The sequence below is a fragment of the Amborella trichopoda genome, chromosome 13 (assembly GCF_054954075.1).
Source record: "Amborella trichopoda isolate Santa Cruz 75 chromosome 13, AtrichopodaSantaCruz75HAP2 v2.0, whole genome shotgun sequence".
Classification (NCBI taxonomy): Eukaryota; Viridiplantae; Streptophyta; class Magnoliopsida; order Amborellales; family Amborellaceae; genus Amborella; species Amborella trichopoda.
Window position 1 is genome coordinate 2,075,626 of NC_142348.1, and position 21,979 is coordinate 2,097,604.

The 21,979-nt window shown below is 36.0% G+C and overlaps 1 protein-coding gene across 13 annotated transcripts; it reads right to left on the minus strand.

Annotated features, from left to right (window-relative positions):
- Positions 1 to 520: 520 nt before the first annotated feature.
- SBI1 (Leucine carboxyl methyltransferase) lies at positions 521 to 20,698 on the minus strand. Of its 13 annotated transcripts, none has more exons than XR_016047927.1 (16): positions 20,381 to 20,698; positions 20,018 to 20,134; positions 13,146 to 13,234; positions 12,725 to 12,867; positions 12,231 to 12,278; positions 11,693 to 11,774; positions 9,576 to 9,678; positions 7,767 to 7,864; positions 7,542 to 7,589; positions 6,907 to 6,990; positions 6,607 to 6,671; positions 5,218 to 5,269; positions 4,869 to 4,907; positions 4,715 to 4,780; positions 3,379 to 3,425; positions 521 to 779 (listed from the first exon to the last, which is right to left on the minus strand). XR_016047927.1 is itself a non-coding variant. In XM_088856162.1 (16 exons), exons 2-14 carry the CDS (start codon positions 20,083 to 20,085, stop codon positions 4,715 to 4,717), a joined length of 1,008 nt encoding a protein of 335 aa, XP_088712288.1. In that variant the 5' UTR covers positions 20,086 to 20,134; positions 20,381 to 20,698; the 3' UTR covers positions 521 to 779; positions 3,379 to 3,417. The 13 variants fall into 13 exon arrangements, 4 of the variants coding, with proteins under 4 accessions (XP_088712288.1, XP_088712289.1, XP_088712287.1 ...); XR_016047924.1 differs by having other exon boundaries at positions 3,379 to 3,417; positions 6,915 to 6,990; positions 7,767 to 7,887; XR_016047923.1 differs by having other exon boundaries at positions 6,915 to 6,990; positions 7,767 to 7,887.
- Between the last annotated feature and the right edge of the window lie 1,281 nt (positions 20,699 to 21,979).

Below are 21,979 nucleotides of genomic sequence, written 5' to 3' on the forward strand. Positions count from 1 at the left end.
GGGGTCACAGTGGACCCGACTAGACCCAAGACCTAACAGATAGACCCGACCTTGGGTCCAAGTAAAGGTCCAATTTTTGGACCTAACGGGTCGGGTCTAGGTCAGGGTCAAGTCCCGACCCATACCCATAAACCATTGCAGATAAAATATTTTACTTTAAACCCTATTTGTTTGGGTGTATTAAATATCGTATATAATAAGAACTGGTAATTATCTTTAGCTATTAAACAATGAATCATACCGCTTGAAATCTAATGACGGCTATTGTGACCTTGTTGTCAATAACATGGATATATGATGGTAAAATAAAAAGGCAAAAAAACAAAACTCATAGTCATATAGTGGCAATGGACCCAACCAAACCAAGGACCCAACAAGTACAAGTATTGGTCCAAATTTTGGACCGGACGGGTTCAGGTTCGGGTTCGTGTCCAAGTCCAGGTCCAATCGGATCTGACCCATTGCCACCCCAAGCCATTTTGATGGGCCATGGCTTTATGATACTCTCCAAAAACCCTTATGATGGTTCTATATCTATTTTCACTATTGCTTATAGAATTTGAAGATCTAAAATTGTATAAAATCTGTCAACACTTAAAAATAAACAATATAGAAAATGTGCTACAAGATAAATGCTTTTTAGAGCTTCACAAATTTTTTTCATATCCATGAGTGTTGCGGCCGAAATGCAAGACTCACAATTCTTCCGGCATCGAAAATGAGTTTTCCAACACGATCTGAGGTTCGGCCTTCTTAGACTGGCCAAAAAAATACTTCCCCTAATGTGAAAATCACAAATCAAGTCATAATCAATGTTCAAAAAACATAAATCATGGTGAGGGAAGAAGAATCAATGTTATGTAATGGTAACGGTCCGTTATGATGGAAAATCGTAGAAAATTAATTAGGCGAAACAAGGAGCGAGTGTCAAAAAATAATCGAGAGCAATGGAAAATGGAAAATCCTCGAGGAAAATAATGGAATATTTTGAATAAAAAAAGGCATCACTTTGAAAATCACAATCAATATGCTAAATCGGTTGTAAATGGTTAGCACCATTATATAATGAGCGAATATATTATGCTCCAGCAGGGGCATATACCATATACTTACTCCCTAAGGCGGACGACTAACTTGGGAAGAATTTTTTATCCAAAACTTTGGAAACCATCGTATGATTAAATTCAAAATAAAAATTTAAATTTTAAATTTTGTGACAGTCAAATCTCACCATTTAAAAATTAGAACGTTTCTATTCGATCTTGAGACATTACTTTTTTCAAGCCTTTAGATAATACAATTTGAAAATATTTAATGGAGTCTAGCATATGGATTGAAAAGGTTACATCCCCAAATTTTAAGATCCAAAGAATACTTTGCCATAAGGAATAAATGGACAATATGCTCACTCCGGAGCATGAAAGCTTTTGGCTTATATATTTATTGTTATTTTAAAAAGAGGTGCACCTTACTAGTGTAAGGTGGCAACCTTATATAAGATAGCCCTTATTTTCAAGTACGAGGCATTTATTACATGAAAAAAGTTTACATAAACATGCTACCTTATTATGTAGAACTAAGGATGCCCCTCAAAAATCCATGGGGAAAAGGTAGTTTTAAGATTGAAAAACCTTTGATTGATCATCTCGACTTCGAAATGTATGACTATGAAAAATAAAAAGATTTTTAAGTCTCTGAAATAGTGCATTTTACAATACAGTTTTGCATTAAAAAAATACAGTTTTGCATTAAAAATATAATAACATGCATTTTTTTGCATAAATAATCCATCAACATACAATTTTTCTAACAAAAACTTTAACAATAAAAATTTAAAATATGGTTTAATACCTCATGATAATTAAAACCTTGTCACGATTTTCACATCTTTTCGGAAAATCATCATTTTTCAAAAAATTCGATCATGGAAAAAAAAAAAAAAAAAATTACAGCAAACTCAAAAAATAAAAATTAAAAATTGGGTTTAATACATCATGATAATCAAAACTTTATCACGATTTTCACATCTTTTCAGAAAATCATCATTTTTCAAAAAATTCGATCATGGATAAAAAGAAATAAAAAAAAAAGCACAGCAAATTTTCAAAAAATTCGATCATGGATTAAAAAAAAAATTAACAAATTTTCAAAAAGTTCGATCATGGATTAAAAAAAAAAAATCACAAATGTTCAAAAAATTCGATCATGGATTACAAAAAAAAGAAAAACATGAAAAAAGCAAAAAATTCGATCGTGGATTACAAGAACAGAAAAAAACAATTCGATCATGGATTACAAAAAATTCAATCATGGGTTACAAAAAACAAAAAAAACAAAAAATTCGATCATGGATTACAAGAAAAACAAACAAACATTTCGATCATGGATTACAAAAAAATCGATCATGGATTACAGAAAATTCTATCATGGATTACAAAAAATTCGATCATGGATTACATAAAATTCGATCATGGATTACAAAAACAAAAAAACAAAAAATTCGATCGTGGATTACAAAAAAAGAAAAAAAACAATTAGATCATAGATTACAAAAAATTCAATCAAGGATTACAAAAAACTCTATCATGGGTTACATAAAAAACAAAAAACAAAAAATTCGATCATGGATTACAAAAAAAAAAACAAACATTTCGATCATGGATTACAAAAAAAAAAAACAAACATTTGGATCATAGATTACAAAACATTCGATCATGGATTACAAAAAATTCTATCATGGGTTACAAAAATAAAAAATAAAAAATAAAATTCGATCATGGATTACAAGAAAAAAAAACAAACATTTCGATCATGGATTACAAAAAATTCGATCATGGATTACAAAAAATTCTATCATGGGTTACAAAAAAAAAAAAAGAACAAAGATTACAAAAAACAAAAAAAAACAATTTGATCATGGATTACAAAAAAATCAATCAAGTATTACAAAACATTCGATCATGGATTACAAAAAAAAAAAAAAAAAATTCTGTTCTTCACAAAGCCATTTTACATAAGCGATTTTAACTCAAAAATCCACCTCTAAGTGAATAAATTACATCCAATTGAGTATATTTTCTGATAAACAAAAATATAAGGAATCAAAACCCTAAATTTTTAACACATTATTTCTAATATATCATGAAAACAAAATCAAAAGGCGGAAAAAAAAAAAAAACAGCGAAATTTTGGTTCCGCAGACGTCTCAGTGTTCATCTCAAATTTCATGCTGTAATTGACCAGATTACGTAAAATTGAAAATTTTAAATCATACTAGACACAATAAAGATTAAAAACCCTAATTATTGAACTCATTATGTTCCAAATATGCCGTAAAATAAATCAAATGGCGAAAAAAAAAAAACCCAAACTTCTTACCTGATTTTGTGAACCGAAGCCTTCAATCTCCAAAAAACTCTGTTTTTCTAAACGATTATCACAAATTAGTAACAAAAAATTTTGATTCACAGCTTTACGATCAAAATGCCTACAAATTTTGAAAGATTCATACCCTATTTGGCATGAAACTTTCAGAAAAGGCGGAAACCCTAAAAAAACAAGTTTCGTGATCCAAAAACACCAAATTTTTCAACCATTTAATCCTTGAAAAAGCTGAATAAAGCTGTTTACAACCTGCAAATTAGATCACATGCCAAAAAAAACAAGAAAAATGATCAAAAAATGACAAATTTCAAAGAATCCCGTAAAGAATACTGTGCAACCCGTGTTCTTCACGGACTCGCCGATTCCGCACACTGACTCGGCGAGTCACTATACAGAATCATCCGGTTCTCTCTAGAACCGGACGATTTCCGATTTTTTAGTCGATACGATCCCCTTTTTGCGATTTTCGAGTCGAACCGGACTCGTCCGGTTCGACTAGACGTTTTTTAAAACACTGATTCAAAGAGATCATTTACTTTTCATTCTCAAATGTCATAATTACTCTTATCCATCAAATTTCAAATCGAATGGTTGTAAAAATGTCGTTGACTAGACTCAAAATTCAAAAAAAACTTTTTCAAACGTCGTGAAAGGTTTTAAACCATCCAATTTGACATCTAATGACTATGAATAATTGTAACCTGTTTGTAACAAAGATAAATGGTTTCACGATAATAATAATAATAATAATAATGTCTCAAAATACGATATATGTATTTATATATGCTTTGGAGGCCAACAGACATCAGATGTTGTTGATAAGAGTAATTGTAAGCTCTAAACAACATTACAAGATCGAACTAATTTGTATTTGTCAGGCCCTAAAAAAATGTGGATTATTGTCAACTTACTCCCAACCATTGAAGTTTTTACTCTCTCAATCATCTAATCAAATATCAGGCAGTTGAATCTAGTTGTATCTAGACGGTTGTAAATTATGTTTGTAGATACATAGAAAGCTCAGCAAGATAAAAAATGATGCTCAAGGATTGTTCTCCGCATATTGTTAAATCTCAAAATTTTCATTCAAAATATTAGGCCACTTTTCAAAATTTACACCATCTAAAACACAATTTCCTTTCTTTTTTTCAAGACAATTTTAATTCAAGATCCATTGCAATGAACTCCCAATTTTCCCTCGATTCAAATATTTAAAGAAAGGAAAAAGTTTAAAAAACAGAAGATTAAAAAAAAAAAAAAGGGTCTCGGAGAAGTCCAAGGAGGATTTGTTTTCCCCAAAAATGGTCAAAAGAACTTCAATATAACAAACCTATACGCTGTGAAGCACTGGGCTCGCATGCTGGTTTTCAGGGAAGCTAAAGTCATGGAGTGGGCCCTGAGAGAAAAACCGGACCTGTTAGCAACTTCAAGAGAGAGAAAGAGAGAGAGTCAGAAGGGGTGGGGGTGGAGAAGGGTGATTTTACCTTGGTGTCATTAATGGCTACTGCCACACAGTAGTGCTCCTAAAAAAGAAAAAAACAAACACCTGATTTCAGCTAAACTGGCATAATTGGGAAGTCTCTCTCTCTCTCTTAGCTGGCATAATTGGGAAGTCTCTCTCTCTCTCTCTTAGCTGGCATAATTGGAAAGTCTCTCTCTCTCTCAACACATGCATAAATACAATGTTCAGTAAATTCAAAGGAATTAAGGTTCCATTAAGGAATTGACAAAAATCTTGATGCCACTTACCACTCATTGAAAATTAGGTTGGATGTGTGTGTGGAGAGAGAGAGAGAGAGATTCTAAAGACCACGTGTGAGCAAGTAAACTTGCCTGCATCATGATCCACTCTTCAAACTCATCGAAAATTTCTAGCCGCTCAATCCTGATACAAGAAAGAGAACTGTGAGAATTACAATGTTTGGTTTTCTCATCCAAAAAGAATCAATAGACCAGTAGTTGAATTATTTAAGCATCCATTCTATCATTTGGGTTTCAAACAGTTTCCTGGCACCTGGCACCCCCTCAAGCATCAGTCTACAAGGAAAGGTCGGAGCTTCTTGTTGCTTTGCTAAAAATCTGCTACAAAACTCGACAGATTTTGAGCAGACTCAGCAGAGGAACGACATACCCAGCCGTCCACTGTTGACATCACACAGTTGAGGAGGTTCCAGAGAATAGCTTGAAACCCACATGATAGCATAATGCACAAGCGCGTCCACAAGATAAACCAATGCAAGTTTTTAATGTAAATGGCAAACCCGACACAGGTTTTAAACATCATATTTTTTTCTTTTTCTTTTTTGGAGTTATTAACACCACTACATTAATGGTCTCTCCCACCCACCCACCCCACCCGACCCCACCCACACACACACACGCACACGCACACATACACAAACAAACACAAAATACTAAAAAAATGCATTTAGACGATTAAGAGCATGCCAGAGAAAATGAAAGAAGGAAAGGAAAAGATAAATGTGAAAACTTCATATGCATCTCTCACCTTCGCATTGTCAAACACAAAGTTAGACCTTTGGAAGGATGCTCTAGAATCTAAAGGTTTTAAAATTAGCGTGACTACGACAGAGTATATGAAATGCAACTTTAGTAATAATATAATTAGAAATGAGGCAGTAGTTAAGATTGACGGCCAAAAAATACCACAAGTAGCGCACTTTCGATATCTTGGGTCAATAATCTAAGAAAATAGAAAGTTAAAATTTCCTCAAAAAAATCTAGGAAAATGGATAGATTGAGGTAAATGTCGTACATAGAATTAAAGTTGGGTGGGCTAAGTGGAGACGTGCAACCAGAGTTTTAAGTGATTGCCGCAAATGCCAATGAAGCTGAAGGAGAAGTTCTATAGAGTAGTTGTGAGTCCAGCTTTACTTTATGGGGTGAAATGTTGGGCGGTCAAGAAACAACATACTCATAGGATGTGTAGTTGAGATGAGGATGTTCAAATGGATGAGTGGCAAGACAAAAAGGGATAGAATTCGAAATAAATACATTCAAGAGAACTTAAGTGTCGCTCCAATAGGCTAAGATGAGATAAAGTAGACTTGGTGGACTAGCCATACACATACCCAATACAATACCTGTTAGGAGATCCGAATTGGTTCAAGTAGAAGGCTCAAAAAGGATAAGGAGTAAGGCCTAAATAGTTGAGAAAAGGCTCTTATGATGATGATAACGATGATTATGATGATCTCTTACCTTCGCCGCTCTTCTGGGTCGATGAAGCTCCCATAAACCTTCTGCATATCCCAAGCAACAGCTTTCTGTAAAAAAAAACCCAAACCAATGAATAAAATATGCCTTTGCTATGGTTTGGATTCTGCTCGTTCTTTTTTTTTACCTTTTTTATTAATGTATGGAATTCTCCTCCTTTAGTGAAAGTTTTTTTTATTCACAAATATATATTAAAAAAAAATTTCAATGGAACAAAAAAGAATACACAAATATGACATCACATGGAATTTGTTTCCAACAAAAATTATCAGATAAAAGGGACACCTGCCAACCATTGTCTGTGAAGAGCTTTTCCTTCGCTTGCAAAGTTGGAGTGGCATAAATCCCCAGTAGAGAACAGCCTCGACTCTGCACACATGATCCAACTCATGTTCCTAACAACTACTATTATGCACACGTATGTGCACATGAGCGCACGTGCACACCCACACACATATAGAGGGGGATGAATGGAGAGAGGGAGGGTACTAGACACATTTGTTGCATGATCATACAATCAAAGTAGCATCATGAGTACACAAGTTTCAGAATATAGAACAACTACCTGAATAAAGGATAACAAAAAGTTGAGAGCATACTGTAAAAATTATCATTCCTACTCATGTAAAGTAAAGATAACAATATTTGATGCTTATACATTAAAACCTGACTTGGAAAACCATGGGAAAGGGAGCCAACCATGTTGAGTTTTAATCCCCAAAAAAACTTCGGAGGAAGCCACCCACATTAGCGTTCTAATCCCATAAGGAAACCAATGGCAAAGGAAATACGGAGAAAGAACCAACACATTTACCAAGATCAGGCAAAATTCAAACTGAAAACTCTCTCTCTCTCTCTCTCTCTCTCTCTCTCTCTCTCTCTCTCTCCATAAAGTTGAGAAACAGATAAATCTTTATTACCTCTAGATTTCTAATCATTTGCCGTCCAAAGGCATCATCTGGATGAATCTGAAGAACAGAAGGGACATTCAGTTTATCAGTAGGGTATATGAACAAAATAATTAAACAAACATAAGAATAGTAAACATAAAGAAAATACAAAGTACATTCCCTGATAACAGACCTCTCTCTCTCTCTCTCTCTCTCTCTCTCTCTCTCTCACGCGCACACAGTTTTGAGAATGACCTGCTCATATAGGAAAAACACAGAAGTTGGGAATTTTTTTGATGCCCAAGCAACAATATCGCGTGTGGAATCTGGATCCAGATATATCAAAACACATTCTGCAATTATAAAGGTCGGCAAGCTGATGACAAAAATAAAAATGAAGCTGCTTAATCATTTAACCAATACAAAATTATTCTATTGAATATGTGAAAATAGTAAGTCCATAAGAAATACACGAAACCATCTCAATGTGTGTGCGTATAATAAAAAGCAAAGGTGAATTTTGTTCAGAACACCTTCATCCCTCATGACAAAAAACAAAAATAAAGTACAAAAAAGAATTCTCAGTTCCCAAGGAAAGCTAATGAATCATCAACGAATGAGGGAAAAAAAAAAGAAGCTAATGAATCATCAACGAATGAGTTAGGTTCTCAGTTCCCAAGGAAATGAAAAGTATCAACGAATGAGTTAGGTTCTCAGTGCCCAACAAAGAACCTGTGAAATGAAAAGTATCAAGGAAAGCTAATGAATCATCAACGAATGAGAAAACAAAAATAAAGTACAAAAAAGCTTTCTCAGTTCCAGAGAGTCCTATGAGCCATGAATCATGAGAGGGAATGAAAGAAACATAAACAACAAAAAGAAGAAAGGGGAACGACAAAGAAAACTGTGGTAACAAATTTAAACACGGTTTTATTAAAACCAGACAAAACAGGCCAGTTGAACTGGTCCACTTGAGGACCAAACTGTTTGGCAAACGAGTTAGGTTCTTGGCCAACGCTCAGAGTGCTACGTCAAGACCTCAAATCATTCAAGTCATTCTTATTACCAAAGTTTTCAGGAAATTATGTTTAGCTAAGACACTGAAAAAACCAGACCTTTATTGCTTTACATCAAAATACAATAGACAGAAAGAAAATGAAAAATATCAAGATGATGGGTATGATGAATACAGACTAGGCTAATTTCTTTTTCAACAACAAATAGGCCAATATTTTCAACAATAATAGCTGCATGGGATTGATGCACATATTGCTAGGGCTGACAATGAGTTTAAGTCCAAGTCAAGTAGACTCTGACCAGAACCACCCGGACTAGGACCTGGATCTGCATCGGTCTCAGACCCAACCTCCCAGACCCAGGTGGTAACCCAAAAGGTCAACGCATGTCCAACCTTGGACCCCCTTGGTCGGGCCAGGTCAAGTCCCCCCTGCCCTGAACCTGACCTAAATAGGTTCAAGGTTGAACCTAAACACAGTCTGGTTCAAACACCCCAGACCCAGACCACGAGACCTGAGGGGAGGATAGAAACCTGGATCCAGGGCAGCCCTATAGACGGCATCTACTATGCCTCAAATCCATAATGCAAGAAGATGCAAGTAAAAACATGCTAAAAAGGAAGTAAATTAAAGATCTTTATTTTCTATCAAAAGGAAAAATAAGAACTATGAAAATAGCACTCATTTTAATATCAATTCATATCAGCATTGGCTTCACACAGTGATATAAAACTGGGTCCAGACTCAACAAAGTCTCAACCTGAATCAGCGGTCCTACTTGAAGCGGTCCTACTTGACCAAGTCTCGACCTGAATTAGTGATCCTACTTGACCAACTCTGTGAAAATTACAAAGGAGGTTTCATTACCGGTGAGACTCCAGTGAGTCTCAGAGGTTTTTTATCCCAATCTCACAACCTGTGGGTCCGAGTGACTCAGGCAAGTCCGAGCCTGATTCATAGAGTTTTTAAATCACTGGTTTCACAAATTATAGCTCACAAATTATACCCCGAACACTCGACTTTATAATGTAGGAAGTCCATAACTCACCTGGGATCCAAACAAGCCTGCTCTACTATGGCATCCAAATGCTGAATATCCCGCAAATCCACAGGAAGAAGTTTGTAATGATCACCTATTACTTCCCCTCTCTCTACAATAAAGGAAAACTTTTTGTGTTAATACAATGGTAAAAGTATGAGGAGAGGTTTCAAACTTCTATTAATTGCATAAAACTATAGTCAATTGTTGAAAGCATTTGAACATTTCATCAAGTTCTGAAGCTCTTGTGCTTAAAAGAGAGTAGAGTTGTCATCTACTTAGAAAAAGAAAAGGCCAAGGTATGAGAAAAACATGGATTTCAGGGTTATTATCTCCTTACACGAGCAACATCCAGCACCTGAGTGCTAAAAAAATATTTTCAGCTAGCTATAAGGAAATCAAAGCAGAGAAGTTCCATCATTTATGTACAATAGATTCTCCAAGCCTTGCACATGGTGAATGATGGTATACAATCCACACTCCAGATCGCAAGAATCTCCTTTCATATCTTCTCCAATGAAATATAGTTTTCTTTTTATGAAGAAGCAAGATGCCAAAGTTCAAGAAATAGTGTGTTTACAAAGATGTGAAAAAGAATAATAGCCTTGGATATGTAAAACCTATGGGTCCACACAATATAAAACATAAAAGAAAAAATAAATTACAAAGCATAGTAGTAAATTACCATAAAACCAACATCCAAAAAACAACATCATGAGACACATAAGATAACGTTTGCTTTAGTAACATGCTATCTTCTATTGAGCATACATGAACATCTTTATTTGGCAAAGTTATATACAAACATCCACTTGCATGTAAAACCATATTAAGTAAAGTTTGCCGTATTGCTTTCTCTTTTAATAATGAGATGCACCATCATTGATTTATCAAAATTTTAAAAAAAAATACACACACACACACACATATACATATCTATATATATATATATATATATATATATATATATATATATAGGGATTTTCCAAAGTCTACAATATACATATATATATAGGGATTTTCCAAAGTCTACAAAAGGAATGTCAATGAGGAAATATTAACAAAATTGAACAACAAAAATAGCTAATTATGTAACTCCTTCATGTTCCAGGCTATCTGCCAAACCCTTTGATTAAAAAATGTGCAATCCCGTAAGGACTTTCAGAAGTCTACAAAAAGAATATAAATGAGGAAATATTAACAAAAAAACCAACTAAAAATGGCTAATTAAGTAACTCCTTAAGTGTCAGGGTATCTGCCAAAATTTTGATTCTCTATAGATGTGTTGGAAGTCAGATTTGATGCTCGAAACTTTCACCCAGATTCTTAGAAGATCATATCGAATTGCCAAGGATGATCTGCCCTTTTTTAGCACATGAAATGGCGCTCGTGGAAACATTGTCCGAATTGTGGTTGAGTAGTCTTATATATGTCAAGAGAACCAGAGTTTTTCCTTCTAATGCATCAGCAGCACCTCTATGCCCCAAAAAGAACAACACAACACAACCACATTGTTTCATCCAAGTTCCAAAAAGCACCCTCTATACTCAATGGTACAAGGTTGCCTCAGGAGCAACTGTCAACATTTAGTTTTATAGTTCCTGGAGCACAAGGATACGAAGTGTTCAATCTACTACTACTATTTGGGACACTGCTCCATGCAATTGCTTCATGCAACTGCATTCCAGAGGTGACAACGGGTGAGGTTGGGTCTGGGTCGACCCGACTAGGTTTCACCCATACCCAGACATGACCTAGACCCGCGTCTAGAAATTCAAATATATATATATATATTATTTCATATATTTATACCAGGGTCGGTTCCAAAACATGGACCACACCTGGACCCAGTTCAGGTCGACCCAACCCAATTGCCACCCGTATTGTATTCCAATGATTGCATAGGTTCCTATGAAAGTGCCCCCACAACTCATTCCTGGTCATTGCCCAGGAATTGTAGTGGTGCTCATCTAACCGATTCATATATTCCCTTTGAGTTCACCCTAGTTTTCCACCTCTTTTACATGATGATATATAGGGACTACCTCTTTCAGCTGCTACTCTATCACAAAAACATCCAGCAGAGCAAAGAACATTGCAATAAATCACTATAGAAACATAAACACCTTGTGAAATTACAGCTGTTGGTCCAACTTTATCCCTCAGCTGCTGGTGGGACTCTATGAGTGCTGCTTTCTTACTGGTCACCTTCAAGGAAAAAAGACCATGCAGAGCACATAAAGACAATAGGCAAATAGTGCAGTTGTTTAGAAAGGAGAAAATCGAAAGGTCAAAAGGGACTTCAACTGATACATCTAGACAGAAGTATGTCCCCCACTGCATAGAGAAAGTAGATTATTATTGAATAGACCAGGAAAGATTTAGATCATTAGGGTTATCAAATGATTGAAGGTGAAGACGGGAGAGACACCTTAATTGGGATTATGTGGGACAAAACGGGGGTTATGTCCTGTTCTAGTAGGTCCCACCACCATTCCATCAACCCCTATTGTTTCATTGGACAGTGATGACCCCAATAGGCAATGGATTTCCATAAATGGATCATAGTACAATTTCCCTCATGAACATTTTGGTGCTTTATTTATTACAGAATTACAGTGAAAAAAACACAAATAAAAAACATGACTGTATCACCCAACATACCTCCTTAAAGTCCAATTCAACATACAAGTCAGGTGCGTTGCCCTCGTCCTAAGGAACAGAGATATTTAGTTGAATATCAGCAAATTTCTCGTATTAAATATAGAATATAGATCATCGTGTGAGTGTTTGCTGTATTTATGTGTGTGTGTGTATCTCCCTAGAGTGAATGTACATGATAGCTTACTCCAACAGAACACCAATTAGTTCATGTATCACATGAGGCGCTCATTCAGAAATCAAAAGTTGAATACTTTTCAAAAGAACTTGCTCCATTCAAACTCATTAGTCTTGAGCTAACTATTTTTTCTTTCTTCTTTTTTTTTTACGTTTTGGATCAATAGCGTTGAGCTAATTAAAATGCAAATCAAAAGATCATAGTCCCCATAATTCTCCAATTGCTCCACCCAGTAAAAGGAAGAGTAATTAAAGAGTGACAGAAGTTTAACAATAAAAAAATCCTAGTCAAGCTCATGCAAACTTAAAGCATCACACACCTGCAACTGGAAGAAGGTCGTATCAAAACCAGCTCCAAGAGAAACTACTTGCTTCTTCATGCCACATTCATCATCATCTTGTCCTCTAGACTTGAGAAATTGAAAGAGAAATTTCCGGAGAGCAGCCCAACGTGCATAGTAACCTTAAAACCAGTTTCATCAATCATAACTTACATTCTAATTGATTATGGAAAAGAAATCATAGTCCATTGCGTCATTGCCAGACATGACGCCAATGGTGGGTCCCACTCTCCACCATCACTCATTTCAATGGCGGTGATGACCCAAAGGAATATGATGTTCCATACTTCATTTTATCAGTACATGGCATTCCACAGACCATGGTATAATAGTATCCAACAAAAGATTTTCAAACTTAAGAAAGTTGGCAAGCGACATTCCGAATGCCAAATGTCCATACCACGATTTATTATTGGGGATCTTCTTAGAGGTTTTCTCACAAAAAGCCGGATGTAATTGTCCTTCATGTAACCCTTAGTAACACAAGAACTGGTCCAACAGAAAATGGGAGATAGCACATTTTAGTGTCAATGTTCCTCCAACAAAGGTAAAGTAGAAATAAATAATCATGGCTAACATTTTCTCAAGTAAATCAACTAAGAAAGCTAACATATACTGATATAAAAGACAAGTCCCCAAGGAATTTTATGACCAAGAGAGACAAACATAAATAAATGTTAAAAGAACAAATACCACATGAAAGCGCCAAAAAAAAAAAAAAACAAAAAAAAAAGGACTACTATTCTACACTCCATGCCCAAGTTATATACCCCTATAATCTAATCTACCATTTAAATATGATAAAGTAAAGAAAAACTCACATCGCAACAGTAGTTCACAACAGCCAATCCATCACAAAACCACATAACGTTTTGCATAATTATTAGAATACTACATAATTAGTGCAAGAGAATATATCTCACTCTTATAAATACATTTAATCCAACTTGGCTTGTCACTGATAAATAGTTGTCCTAACATCTCCATGGTGGCATATTTTGAATGGCTAAACATCAAAAATAAATTCAACAACTATCTTCCCAATAGAGGCATCTAATTTCCATATTTTCTATGAGAAGTGCAGAAAAGTAGAGAAATTGAAGAATATTAGGAGTTATGCAAGAAGCAGAAGTTATTCCTGGTATTTGTGGAGGACATGGGTGCTGCCAAAGTTCCCTATAATGTTGACTACCTTCTAGATGACAACCCTTTGCAAAGCAGGAATATTTTATTTGGAAGAACGGGCCTTGCCAGATTTTTTGTTAGAGCAAGGACAAGAAGAGTAATGGTTAGATATCAAGATGGACGACATTTATCAGCCATTAACTGGAAAGGACAGTCCAAGGGTTTAACATAAGGGACCTGGAGCAAGAATGAGGCAAGAAACCGAGGCTTAATTATTAATACACATGTAAGGCCAAGAAGAGGGGCAAGGACTTGTACAAAAGACAAAAAGACTTTATGAAAGCACTCTTCGCAGCATATGCACACGTCCACGCTTATAAACCAATGAACAGAAGAGACAAAAATATTCATTGTTCTAATAAAACATATCTCCTTCCATTCATGCATCATGCATAAATTTTAAAACTAGAGTTTCTACTCTCTAGAAACTTCAAATACCAAGCCACATGACCTTGATGTGTGAAATAACCTCCTGTCACCAAAGATCTCAAAACAAAAATCTCTTCGAACAATTACAGACTTTTCAGCGTTTCCTTCTTCAATAAATGATGATGAAAAAGGAAGCCTCTTCTTCAAAGAACTTACAATTGAACAGCAAAATCTAATCAAGCAACTCTAGGGACCCAAGAAATACCACCTGCCATCCCATGAATAGAGGCCTTCCACTAACCTTCTCGGCAACTCTACCAGGTGATCATTTGGGCAATGTAACATCTCTTACTAAGAAGAAATGCCAAAAACAACCACCAAAAATCAACTATTGAATGAGAAATCTGAAACGCTGTACTGTTTGTTCTACAAAATTCATCAAATACCTCATCTTCTTGCATCCCTTCCCAAAGTAAACAATTATCCTCCCAACCCACTCAAAAACCTACAGCCCTACCACTACTACTCAATCTCTCTGTCTAAAGCACTGACTCTGCACCATAGACTTAATATTATTACACACTATCACTTCCTTTGAGTGGGATATTGAACTACACCAACTGACAAAGCCTAATGTACAAAGCCACCACATCATCAAAACATTATCAATAAGCCAGAGCTACTCAATCCTAAAATTGCTTTCCATGGATGATCATCATGGCTCTAGCCCTTACCCACCACAAAAACCAAGAAATTCAGAAATTTAAAGGCTTAGCTCTCAATGCAATTTCCAAAATAACATATAGAATACTATATATTGAATGGTTAATACCACATGCAATGTGTGTTTGTTTCCTTTTAGTTTCAATGAATTGTGCTAAAATAGCAAATTCCATTTGCAAATATCCAAACTCCAAGTGCAACCAATGTTAAATGGACACCAATACGAGCATCGATAGCTAACCATGTGTCTAAGGTGCCTACTTTGGCCTATGAAAGCAAAATGGTAAGACATGTTCAATATCTGTGCAATTTAATTATTTCAAATAAAATATGCATTAGATTATGTATATATATTTCCTATATGAACGCTCGGTGCAGTCATAAGAGTGCACGGTTTCTAAGTAAAGTGTCCCAAGTTCAAGCTCTACAAAGAGCAGTTTTGTTACTTTTCTTCACAGCAGTGTCTTGACGTGTCGAAACATGACACCAACCCCCATGTGGAGTTGTCAGGGAAACACTATGTACAACCCATATTTTGCTTTACAAATTAATGGCAATATAACGCATTCCAAAGACACAGCTAATTTTAGGAATGGTAACATTTGTTGTGCTGGTAAGTGACTAGCATTATTTTCCATTTCTTATTAGAGATGCCAAAATGAAATCTGCCTAAGAAACCAGAAAACAAACAAACGGCGATGGACATCCAACTCCCTCTTTAGCTTGTGCATCAGCTATTTCATTGGCGGTACAAAGGACATTATAAAAGTGAACTGGTTTGTCATCACATGGGGCGTTAACTTCATTATAAGGTAGGTAACTCTCCTTTGGGGGACAGCTAACTAACTTGCACTTCTGAGTGCATTCCAGCAATCTCTACTATCAGAGGCATTCATGAGTGGCTCATCATGTATCCAATGCCCTCAAGAAGTGACTTTGTGTCATCAAGAGTAGATTGTGTATATATATTTCCTAAATGAACGCTCGGTGCAGTCATAAGAGCGCAGGGTTTCTAAGTAAAGTGGCCCAAGTTCAAGCTCTACAAAGAGCAGTTTTGTTACTTTTCTTCACAGCAGTGTCTTGACGTGTCGAAACATGACACCAGCCCTCATGTGGAGTTGTCAGGGAAACACTATGTACAACCTATATTTTGCTTTACAAATTAACGTATAACGCATTACAAAGACTCATAGCTAATTTTAGGAATGGTAACAGTTGTTGTGCTGATAAGTGAATAGCATTATTTTCCATTTCTTATTAGAGATGCCAAGATGAAATCTGCCTAAGAAACCAGAAAACAAACAAATGGTGATGGACATCCAACTCCCTCTTTAGCTAGTGCATCAGCCATTTCATTGGCAAAACGGAGGACAATATAAAAGTGAACTGGTTTGTCATCACATGGGGGGTTAACTTCGTTATAAGGTAGGTAACTCTCCTTTGGGGGACAGCTAACTAACTTGCACTTCTGAGTGCATTCCAGCAATCTCCCTCTACTATCAGAGGCATTCATGAGTGGCTCATCATGTATCCAATGCCCTCAAGAAGTGACTTTGTGTCGTCAAGAGTAGAGTTACACACTCCTGTGGGACCTGAAAAGACTTAAGATCATTCCTGTGTCGTCTCTTACCACCCCACAAATGCCCATCTGTCTCAGGTTGCCAAAGAGCAGCCATCAAAGTTTCACTTATAAGAGGCAATGGCTGGGTGTTGCTAGAGCACCTGCACATTTTGAATTATGGAGCTCGATAATGCCACTTACCTCCAACTACATGACAGGTCTGCCATTTGGAAACCCTTGAACTCAGGCGAAACTAATGAATGCCCAAGGGATTATCTATCTATGAATGCCCTCATGAAGTGCTTCGTAGGAGTCTTTTTCTCCTTCAATATGAGGTTATTCCTCTCTTTCCAAACACCCCATAAAATCCCCAAGGAAGTCAACTTACAAAAAGTAAATAGCAGCAACCAACTCAGGCATCACCCAATCACGGAGCTACAAATGGTCAACAGTGATAAATTTATCCAAGTATGCAAGAAAACTCTAGGCGGGACCGAAACCTTCCAAACAAACCAAGCAGGGGAGAAGACACTTCCCATTGTTCCCAACCTCACCATAGACTTTCCTCCATTCTCCCAAGACAAATTCTCTAGACCTTCTCCCCTTCACCCAGGGCATATATATGTGATCTAGAAAACTAAGCACAGATATTATTGCCCCTTTTCATCCTCCTTCAGCCCCCTTCTGAACTTGTGAATCACAAGCCACCCTATCCCTACCCTCTCATGGGCATTCTTTCAATGAGATTTGTGGATTGAGAAGTTCATTTGTAAGTTCTCCAATTTGTTAGCTACAAAGACCAGTATTTGTTATAAAAACTAAAATAGCCCAGAACATTTGTGAGGGTGTGTTTAACCAGAACAATTCTACCTCACAAGGAGAGAAAGTTCCCTTCCAAGAGGCAAGCTTCCTTTCTATTCTTACCACTACTGGATCCCATAGGATTTCCTTTGGTTTCCCCGCACATAGCAATAACCATGAATACGAACAAGGAAGGGATGTTGTTGGACAGCCAACAATACAGCCAACGATACTTGTCAATCTCTACAGCATGCTTCTTCCTGCATGCAGATTTATGCAAAGTCCCTAACTGCCTCGAAATACCTTAAAGAGATTTGAGGACTCTCCATTTGAATCCAAGGCATGAAAAAAAAAACAAAGCCCCATCAACATTATGATCTTGAGAAACAATATGCCCTCCCATGGCCGCCAAAAACCATGAATCAACTCCAATGTAATGGCTTAATCAATTGACTAATCTGCTGAAAGATTCTGCCACAATAGTAATCATATAATCAATAAACTCCCTATGTAATGATCATACAACATTTCTAGGTCAATTTTGCACAATAGCTAGTAGCTCCTTGCTTAGTCCTTGAATTGAGACATTCATGGACTGCAAGGGTGCCATCTAGCATTTGCCAACCCCTTTCAAAGGCCCCTTGAGTTGGAGTAATTACAAATTCAAGAACTTGTTGAAGCCTGGAGGAGAGTTCGTTTCCAATTATACCATACAAAATCCCCTCCAAGTTTATGGACCTATTATTCTTTGCCTCCTTCAGGTCCTCCACCTTTGGGAACTAATGTGATGAATGTGGGGTTCATAAACTTGCTGCTTTGGCTCATCGGTAGAGTTGTCCCATCACCTCTACGAGATTGTTATTGATCATATCCCAAAATACTTGGAAAAATGCCAAGGGCAAGCCACCGAGTCCTGGGGCTCTAACTTTCGCCAGACTAAGCAATGCTGCTTAGATTTCTTCTTCCTAAAAAAGGCCTATTTCCACTTGTAACATATGTTTCTTGGAATGCTGTAAAAGTGAAGGCCACCAAGTTTCAGTCTAATCTATTCCTCCTTAAGATATAACTGCTTAGAGAATCCAACTGATACCGCCCAAACTGATGTTGGGTACAAGAAACACCAGCCACCACATTGGATCATCTCTATAGTATCGCTTCTCTTCCAATGACTGTCCTTCAACAATTTGATCCTTGCTCTTTGTAGCCAACTAATCTTTCCCAACTTAGAATCTTGTTATATTCTTCTTTTAATGTCTATCTCTTATTCCACTCAAGATTGGAAAGACTAGAGTTATCTTCTAATAGACCCCACTCACTCATTTCTGCTAAGACCCTTTCCTTCTGTAATGGCAATTAACTTTAAAAATAGGCTGCAATATCATTTGTTCTATCTTCATTGCTAATGTAGTACTCCAAATTTAATCTTGATATACAATGCTATGGTGGAAGTGGAGATGTGCATCCGAAGTTTTATGTGATCGCCGCATACGCATACCAATGAAACTGAAGGGGAAGATCTATAGGACAGCTGTAAGACCGGTCATGCTTTATGGGACAAAATGTTGGGCAGTCAAAAAACAACATACACAAAGGGTAAGTGCAGTTGAGATGAAGATGTTGAGATGTATGAGTGGCAAGACAAGAAAGGATAAAATTTGGAATGCGTAAATTCGAGGGAATTGAGGTGTGACTTCAATAGGCGATAAAATGAGGGAAAGTAGACTTGGGTGGGCTGGCCATGTGCAGTGTAAGCCTAACACAACATAGGTTGGGAGATACAATTTGGTTCAAGTGAAAGCTTTCAAAGGGCAAGGAGAAGGCTCAAAGGGACATGGATGTAAGTAGTGAGAAAAAGTATAAAGACTTATAGTCTTATTGAGGATATGGCCCTTGATAAAGTAAAATGGGGGAACAACATTCGCATCGCCGACCCCAAATAGTTCAGATAAGGCTCACACGATGACGATGACGATGATGATGATGATGATACAATACTATGGTACTCCAAAAAGAGCATATGAAGAACACAGTGAAGTGCATCATGCTTATACTTCTCAATCTAAGCTATAGACTGTAATCTAGAAGTAGAAGTAATAATTTGTGCTCTAATTCAATCATAGATAGTTCTATGGATTTCAGTATATAAATTCAAAATACAAAACTCTTCTATTTGACTAAAAACCAATATGATCACCTTAAAGTAAAAAATTTTAACTGAATAAAAAAATATATAGCTAATTAACCAAAACCCCGCTCATCTCAAATGAGGCGTTGATCAGAAGGTATTGAATCAGGACTTAACATTACTTAGGATATATCAACTTTCTACCTGGAAATTTTCTCTTATTAGTTAATCACTGCATAATTTGCATCTAAACCTAAGAGTAATCCAATAAATTAAAAGTCACCTGCATGTTACAACTATGCAAAGCTAAACTTTAACAGAGGAATCTAGATAACCATTATAAATAAAGAAACATAAAGTTTGATTGATATTGCCAGTAAAAGTTATAACAACTGTAACTGCAATGATAGAATAGCAATAAGGCATGTACATATGTATATGTGTATTAAGGAAAATAAAAAAATTTAGAAAGAGAACATTTCCATAGATGATGGAGAACATTGCGTACAGTTTACTGGCAGAGGCGTCATCATTTGTAGCTTGTACGGCGACGGTGTTACTAGTAGTAGCTGCCATTAATGGGGAATTCGGACGAATATATCAGAATCCCCCTCTATATCTAACTCTGTGATCAAAACGCGAACAATCAGTGATAATTGAAATTCATTGTAACTGAAAATAAAACAAAAAAAATTCAAGAGAGAGAACTTTGATAACATCTCTCTAAGATTTTGAACCCATTGTTAAAACCCTAAACCCCAGTTTTAGATAATTACATTAATTGAATCCCATTCCAGCAAATATAAACTCCATTTCTAAAATTCAAGTTTTAAGCTGTTGATATTAAAGATCAGTGGATTCCGATTCAAACCTGAACAGGGACGAGAGAGAAAAGTCCAGAAGAGAGTAGATGAGAGAGAAACTGAGATCTATCACTTAATAGGGGAAAAGCCCAACTGTTTCTCTCTCTTATTGGGCAAGTCCATAAAGTGGTGCTGAACAACGATGAGAACGCGGGAGCACCAGAAACCATTCCCTAGTGAGAGAGAACCATGGAAAGGGACGCAGAGAGTTGTGGATTTGATGAGAGAGAGAGGGGAAAATGGAGAGAGAAAGAGAGAAGTAGAAAGAGAGAAGTAGAAAGAGCAAGTGGAAAGAAATGGCCCGCCACGCAAACCGTCGGCTAAACGGAAAAAGTACTGAGAGCAACCCGGAAAAGTAGAAATAGAGAGAAAGGCAAATTGTTTCATGTGGGCTGGACCGCATGACTACATATGCGGTCCAAAAAAAAGTGGAAAGCATCCATATTAAAGAGGGATGGTTCCATCTAAAAAAAGAGTAGAAACTAACGGTTCCAATGTTTTAGTATTAGAATTATTATTTTTAGTTTTTTAAATTTATTTATTTTTTCATATCTCCATAGAAGATATAACGTGTATTTAAAAATTAAATCCAAAAATCCATCTTAAATATATATTTATTAATAGGCCCACATTTTTACATATATGGACATAGAATCTAGGTCTAGAGTGAAAAGCCTGGGAACATGAAAGGGAAGAGAGAAAGGAGGAATAGATGGTGTAGATAAGATATTATGGACGCGGTTAGCATGTGGGCTAAGCTTGCACATGTAGAAATGTGGCTCATTTTAAAAATTTATTTTTTAGATGGATTTTTTGACTTAATTTCTAAAGATATGTCATCTCTAACACGGAGATCATGAATATGGATAAATAAATAAAATAAAATAATAATTTTATTAAGAAAACATTTGGACAATTAGTTTCCATTGTTTTTATATGGCCACCTACTTGAGATGGATGCTTTACACTCGACTGCTTATGTGGAAATGCCGTCCATGAATATTTTTATATAGAATGTTTCATAGGGGTTGGACAGTTTTTCTACATACGCAGTTCAAAAGTGTAAAGCATCCATCTTAAAGATGGATGCAAGTGGGTGTTCCATCGAAAAACAAAGGAAACTAACGGTCCAAATGTTTTTTTACTATAATTATTATTTCTAATTTTTTAAATTTATTTATTTGTTTATATTCATGATCTTGATGTTAGATATTACACGTCCTTAAAAGTTAGGTCTTAAAATCCATTTCAAAAATAGATTTATAAAGAGATCCGCATTTCTACACATACGGGCTTGACTGCATAGAAATTGTGTCCATATTATTTTGGGTGCGGTTTTGTATAGAGCCGAGGCTTTAAACGATCAAAGTAAAGTGCACCTTCAAATAGTATCTATGAATGTGGTTTCAATGCTTGAAATCTATGTGATAGCCTTAAAATATATTTTCATATCTAATTATAAAATTTCAGGCAAAAAAATCAGCGTAGATCGAGCATATCTATAAAAACTTTTAAATCTTGAAATGTGACTGGTCAAAAAATGTATTACAATATGCATTGTTTTCAATACTTGAAATCCATTTTTATCTCATGTCCATGCATCTTGA